At 34.7% G+C, this 7,790-nt stretch overlaps 1 protein-coding gene across 1 annotated transcript in view; it reads right to left on the bottom strand.

Moving 5' to 3' along the window:
• Positions 1-4,751: 4,751 nt before the first annotated feature.
• Positions 4,752-7,790, bottom strand: part of LOC127880816 (DNA polymerase alpha catalytic subunit-like) — a 95,960-nt gene continuing 92,921 nt past the window's right edge. Inside the window, exon 28 of the mRNA XM_052428263.1 lies at positions 4,752-7,522. Coding sequence (XP_052284223.1) covers positions 7,377-7,522 — 146 coding nt within the window. The 3' untranslated portion in view covers positions 4,752-7,376. The remainder of the gene's footprint in view (positions 7,523-7,790) is intronic.

Below are 7,790 nucleotides of genomic sequence, written 5' to 3'. Positions count from 1 at the left end.
AAAACGCATACGACCTGGTACTAGCAACACGTGAACATTTCATAATGTGTGTTTTATGAGAAAACCTCGCTAGTTGGATCATATTTAAACGTTATACCACCTAGTATATATCTACAATGTTCTTTTCCTTTTTTTATTTTTTTTTCTTAATTTTTTACTGGAGCTTTTACGATCCAATGTTTACATTTATCAATATAAAGCATTTAATGAATAAGTTAAAAAAATGCCAAAATCTGTGAAAAGGCCCCTTTAATATCTGTGCTAACTGTTGGTAATCAACCTAACTTCATCGTCGGGGTATTGTATGATATTAAGTTGTTTAATGACTAAATTGACATGGCTTCTCAATAAGTGTGGTATTCTATGTATCGCTACTTCTAGTATGAATATGATTATAGTAAATTACATTATGATCATAGTATTCCAATCCAATCAGATTCAAGTAGATAACTTTGACAAAGCGGACCAGAATGCATGAAACCGCTCCTTTCACTTTCATCCCAGAGTCAAACTCTCCTCAGGGTTATGCAATGAGGCTCGATATCAGAATTATATGCATGTTTTACAATACTTATTTTGATATAGAGCATGCACATATTGAATTAATCTTGCCCCACAGTTACTTTTTCCCCAATCCAAGTCGGGTCCGAGCTCGCCCGACCAAGTGTTAGCATTTTCTGCAACCATCATCCGCGCAGATTGTAATAGGTCCGTGCATATACATACATATAGGGGTTTTGTCCGCCCCTATGAAACTGACGGGACGGTTTTTTTGTCCGGGAGGGTTTTGTCAGGCATTCCATACATTTAAGTTACCCAGCTTTCCAACTTGGCCTTTTAATAGTCAAGATAAACATGCCGACCATGTTTCATAAAGACGATATAGTGGTAGCAAGGTTTTTGTTTAAATTTGACCTGATGACCTAGTTTTTATACACACATCAACAAGATTAAAACTCGGTCTAGTTATTGTCAACATAAACATTCAAACTTAGTTTCAAGATTTACTCGTACATGTCGCCTGAATCAAGAAGTTGCCACTTTTTCGCTTTATTAAAGATCTAACTCATTCTAGACATGGCCAAGATAATCTGGTAACGACTCTTATCTTTCTCAGTATTTTTTTCCAGTGCCTTTCTTAAGAAGTGCATTGTTCCACCATTCGAGACAAACTTGAAAACCCATTTGACATACTGCAACCTTAACCATTCAAGCACACATCAGATACTTTAAGAGTTGGTTAAGCGCCATTTCATGCTAAAAATTGGAAAAAAACACAACAAGAGGACAGCGCGCTCGACTATTCGAGTGCTTTGAAGTAAAACAGTTTAACGTAAGCCATCATGGAGAGGGGGGGGGTATAATGTGGGTGTGTGGTCATTTATAACATGATCTTTCAAAAATAAGATATTTTATTATTTTTTTTTATTTTAATATAAAACATATTTTTTTGGGGGAGGGGGGGAATTCTGAGGGGGGGGGAATTCTGAGGGGGGGGGGGGGGGGGGGGGCGTGGTCGTGGTTTGGGTTGAGTGCATTGTGATATGTCAGATAAGTGCGTTTTTTTTTTCGAAGTATGAATCAAATGTGATCATAAATAAAGAAGTTATGGCAATTTAAGCAAAATGTTAAATTATCTAGGAATAAAAGTGGCCATATTTCTGTCAAAATGCTTGATACAGTTGTCTGCTCTTGTTTATTTGTTGGGGTCATGTTGTTAAACAAGTATGCAAAATATGAAAGCAATATGTCAAGGGACACAGGAAATATTTGGAGTAGTAAGCAAACTTTAACATAGATTTATCAATAATATGCATATTCTATGTATAAAAGGGGCAATAATTCTGTCAAAATGCTTGACACAGTTGTCTGCTCGTGTTTATAGGTTGGGGTCATGATGGTAAACAAGTATGCAAAATATATGGAAATATTTGGGGTAGTACGCAAACTTTAACATTTGCACGCTAACGCCGACGCCGGTGTGAGTAGGATAGCTCCTCTAATATATCTTTCATATATAATAGTCGAGCTAAAAATCGGGCGAGGCCCCCCATACCCTCACCAACGGGAGGAAAGATAACCTCTCCCGTACCAACCCCCTCCGCCGCCCCAATGTCTATTTGCTTCCGACGCCACTGGTCTGTCGACAAACAATCTCATATATAGTCTTTTAGGTATTATTACCACTTAGATGTACATGTACTTTCGATTTACATCGCGTAGTTTTATTACCGAATATACTGAAAATATGAAAACTAAACAAATCGTTTCAAGTAATGTAATATACCAGTCGTGATATTTTAATGAATATAAACTAATAATTGTAAAAATATACGGTATTTTAGAACTTTTCATTTTTCGTCAATCTGGTTGAAGGCCCCTTTACAGCAGACAATTAGCGGCCGCTGACTTTAAAGCCATAACGTTATCATTTGAGCAACGTAAACAAAATAATTACAAAAAAAAATTGAAATCATTATCACACATCAAGAAATGTTGACGCAGACGACAAATAGCGGTAATTACTGTGATAGTTAGTTGATGGCGATTAAATAATTATTTCATCAAGAATTGTTCAACGTAATCTATTTGAAGAAACAAAACAAGACTATTGCCAAGCAATACATGTCCCCTACCGGCTCCACCATTGTCAGATTTTTATGTGTTGCCATAGAAACCAGAATTTTTGACGTTGCAACAAAATGAAATGACGTGCATAATGTCCATACTGCCATCTATTCATGTTTCAAGTTTCATGCAAAAAAAATGAAGAACTTTGAAAGTTTTTGAAGAATCCACTATTTTCAGCAATATTTCTAGTCTATTTGTAAATATTTTTAGTCTATTTGTTGCCATAGCGACCAGAATTCTAGACGTAGGAACTAAATGAAATGACGTACATAATGTCCACATTGCCATCTATCCAAGTTTCATGAAAATATGAAGAATTTTTAAAGTTATCGCAGGATCCAGAAAAGTGACAGACTCACAGACAGACGCACAGAGCGCAAACCATAAGCCCCCCTCCGGTGAAACCGGTAGGGGACAAAAAACGGCATGAAAAAAATCCAAACCAGCCGACAATATTCGCGGCGATTTTCAATAATGACGATTAAAAATTAATTGGCGAAAAAAATAACGAAGATCTAACAGTTACCGATTATTGGTAAAGCACGGGGAGATTAAAGTTTTCCGAAATATATCAATTCTGCCGGACACTGATTTAGAACAAGAAAGACGGAGACGGGTGATGCTCCTCAAAGTTTGTTTGTCACAATATTGCACTATATATTCAGATAAAGGAAACGTCTTGAGGGCACAGTAGTTAGGGGGGGGGACAAGATTATTTTTTTTAATTTCAAAGGGCCATAACTCGGTGAAAAATCATCCGACCAGAACCCGCTGATAATATGCACATCTCCTCTTGGTAGTGAAGCTTCCCACAAAGTTTCATTGAATTCCGGTCATTAGTTGCTGAGAAATAGCCCTGACAAAAATTGTGCACGAACGGACAGACAGACGCACACACACACACGCACGGACAGACGAAGCGGCGACTATATGCTTCCCCAAAAATAAATTTTGGGGGAGCATAAAAACGCTTTAGGCCACGATGTCGCAGAAGTTAATTTACGCTTTTATGACAAAACACAGTGTGTGTACACAGGTAATCTCGTTATCGATTTTTCCTGTTTGATTTACACGCGTTTCGCACTCGCCGGAAAACTTGTAGAGGCAATTTTTTGTATGAAGGCGGATAAAATAATCGCGATTTTTTCTCGGCAATTTTAAGAAAAAATAGCCAGTTGGATAAAATAATCGCCATTTGCGATTACGTCTAGCAGCAGCGTGAGCCCTGCCACTATAATCACAATACAAATCTTGTTTCTTGAATTTTAAACAGTAACAAACAAGTCAAATTTATGGAAATACCAGCTTTTTTTAACTATACAAGCAAATCTAATCTTAATGCCATAAATATCTTAATATTCAGAAATTTCATCCCTGGTCACTTCACACAGGCACTAAGAAAATACCACACAAGCTTATCTTAATAGCGAAAACCTCTTTATGTATAATGCATGACAAGGTGCATTTTACCAGTGTTCTATGATTCTAGGTCCATAATTAATGAGTGCCTGAAGTATGATTGGTTGTAAATTTGGTCGAGATTATTTTCCACAAGGTAACCTAGTAGATAATGTCATAAGTAACCAAGTAGATAATGTCATAAGTTAGAGTGCATGTTAACTTTATTTAGCAAATTTTGGATAGTTGATCCATTATTCAAAATAGCTACGGATGATCTGGCTGGCTATCAAACATTGTAAAGACTAAAAGCCTCCAAAGTTTGTAACTAAGTTTGATTATTAAATGATTAAAACTAGCTTATTAAGAAAGCAGACAAGCCTTAAATGTTTCTCACATATCCCATTCAGTAAACAGAGGCATAAAAACTATGACTGGGATGAGTAATCGGTGTCTGTTAAAACTTGGTTCTATTTAATATGTACTCATTGTGTACTTTTGTCCAAAATGGTGAAAAAAACACTTTGCAGTATTGACGGGATTCTAACTAAAACCAGAAATATTTATAAAGCAAGTGCACCATGAAATGCCAGTCATGGAACATGCATGTGGTCATACTCTGCATCCCTTTTACTCTGGGTTTATTGTTCATAAAACAAGCGGGACAGACCGACTTGTATTGCAATCGTACCCTTTCAGGGTAAAAAAAGACAACAAAAACATATATTTGGCATTCTGTTCAAAATATATTAACACACAAAGTTATTCTCACTTACAGGTGCGAATGTTTTCCAGAAAATAACAACATTTTAAATACAGTTACTTACACATATTTATTTTACACGCCATATTTATATTTACACACCACATTCCCAACATTAACCATTTGAAATCATTTTGACAAATAGAACACCAGAAATATATCTAATGGCTGATACAACTCCACGAATTTGGCATTTTGTGGCTTTCATGAAATATGAACATGTTGCACATTCACACTTTGCACAATATGAACAAGAAGCCTTAGAACTTTGATCTAAAGATAAATTTAAGTAAGAAAATTAAAAAACAAGAAATATCTTTAAAAAAGATATACGGCGTAAATAGTTTAATGAATGAGATCAAGGATAGCGAATGTCTTTTTCTGTGCAGTTCTTAGCTGCATCACACGCAGTACGGGATGTTACGGGGAGTTTTCGCGGCTTATTTTACATTATAACATATTGCTGGTCATAAACCTATAGATACAAAACAGAAAACCAAAAGAAGAATGGAAGTGAAATTTAAACATATGAGTCAACCGGCCACACGAGAAGTATCCGTATTTATAGGCGCGTTCTTCGAACAAACCTGTTTTAGTGGTTTGTCGGGCATTGCTATTTGATTCGATTATTAACAGTATCAATTATCATCGTGCTAATGCTTAAAGTGATATTATGGGCATTTTGCACTGTTGAATTGAGCTGAAAAGAATTAACAGGTCAAAATAGTTAGTTAAAATGTGGTTACTGATTAATTATCTGCAACTCACCTTGCTACCAGTTGTTTATAAAAATATATTTTATATTCGATATTCTTACGTGACCCACCCAGTCCTGTAAGCTGAAATGATCCGTAAAACAATTTCGTGTCTTTGTGTCGTATGAACAAATCTGCACTAAAACTAAATTTAGGTTCAACTCGTAAACGCATGATCAGTTGTCAAACGAAAGTACGGTTGATATTCAAATGCATTATTTTTCTCTTTCTGGTATATTGTTTTAGTATGATGATGCTGCATTAATTAATATAAGTGTATATGAAGTAGAAACATCAAAAATAATCAACGGTTGCGATAGACACCTATAAACTGTTACATGCTCATAATATCACTTTAGTACATTAGGCAATATGGACGAATAATTATTGTTAAATTTATCAACAATATTTATCATTGTATTGTTGAAAACACATTAAGAATCTATTATTTACATACCATAATTATATTGCTGAATATCTTCATTTAACATATTTCTGGTCTAAAGAAAATTCCAGGTCACCTAGTTCACGGATAGCGTCTTTATTATATAACGATTATTTTACTGGCGGCCAACTCCGGTGATGACCTGTATATAAACTCTGAATGTCCGCGAATTGACCCGATATACCTCGCGGGTTGAAATGCAATGCTTTAAAGTGAGGCCTCGCTTCCATTGCTCTTTATACTTTTACATGTTAACATGTTGACAGGAATAAGGAAGTAAGTACTAAATATGAGAACATAGCCTTTTAAGTATAAACGCTCTTGCGCTGGTAATACTCTGAAAATAAAAGGTGTACGCACAAACTGTATTGATGTCGAGAATTGAGTGTAAAACTGTTCTATCTATTAAGCCTTTTCATTCGAGATAAAATAGTTTCATACAGTAAAACAGTGTTACAAAGACGCGTATATGTTTCCAATGTTCTGGTGGTATACTCAAATCAGCCAATGGAATAAATGAAGTGTATTCATTCGTACCTAGCCGCGGGAAATTTTATTGGAATTTTATTGGACACTTACAAAGATCAGGCTAAGGTGAAAAGCTGGCTTAATACAGCTTACGCCGAAAAACAATAAATCAAAAAGTAAGAGATGCAGATTAGCGTGTATAAAGTATTGAATAATAGTATCATACTATAGATATATTAAAAATATTGTTTCATTAAAAATAAGTTATATAGAGTATAAATTCTGTATAATATTTAATGAACAGACAGACACACACATTACATCAAATAATTATTTATAATGATTATTTCACAAAAACATTGAAAAGCACTATATAATAATGTCAAAGAACAAACTAATACGTATCAACATGAACTTGGAAGCAATATACAATAAATACTATATAATAATAAGTAAGCATTTCTGCGACAATGACAGTAGCAGCAATTTACCTCATAAAAATGCTTTCAAGACACCCAATTGAACAGTGAAAAAAGTATTACTGGTACTTTTAATCCGTGTTTCTTTCCAAAACGAAAAAATATCACAATTGCAGTTATTACAGTCAATTAAATATCCCTCCACAAAATTGCTAGTTTGAAAAAAATAAAATACTCATGCACCTCAATGAGCCCACTTAAACCAATACAATTGAAATACAGGTATAACTTTTAAGAGTTTTTATGAGAAAGTTAATTCCAAAATATCATTCAGCTTGCTTCTATTTTTCTACCATTTCTATGCATAGAATTGAAAATATTTTAAATCACAACTAATTCATTTTCATCCTATGTTACAAATATAAATAGAAACAAATTCACTGCTTCCAACAGTTTCAATAGTAAAGATTGAACCAAAACAACACGAGAGCCCTTGTTTATTTCACAGAAAACAGTCCCTCAAAGAGTTTATCAAGGTTGACCTCGGAGTACTCGCTACGTTTCAGCCAGGACTCGGCCACTCTACGCAGATGGGTGTATGCCTCCTTTATATCCGGGTCCTTACTGAACTGCTGGGCTTTCTCTGTAGAAACAAAACATCAATGAAAATACGGTTTGTGTGGGATTTCCTCACTAATACTAAGATGTCTTTGACCTTGCAAATATTAGAATCAGATTGATTAAAACAAGCTTAGAACTTAAAAAACTGTTTACTTCAGCTCATAAAATATATGACATATTGCATCATTTTGTATTAAATCAAACACTAAAAAAAGTCAAAACAATTGCACAACTAAGAATACTTTTTGACATGGGAGAAATACACTATATATAATTAACGATTGAAACTT

Source organism: Dreissena polymorpha, chromosome 5 (genome assembly GCF_020536995.1).
Source record: "Dreissena polymorpha isolate Duluth1 chromosome 5, UMN_Dpol_1.0, whole genome shotgun sequence".
In the NCBI taxonomy this organism is placed as follows: Eukaryota; Metazoa; Mollusca; class Bivalvia; order Myida; family Dreissenidae; genus Dreissena; species Dreissena polymorpha.
This window is presented reverse-complemented; position numbering and strand designations above follow the sequence as displayed.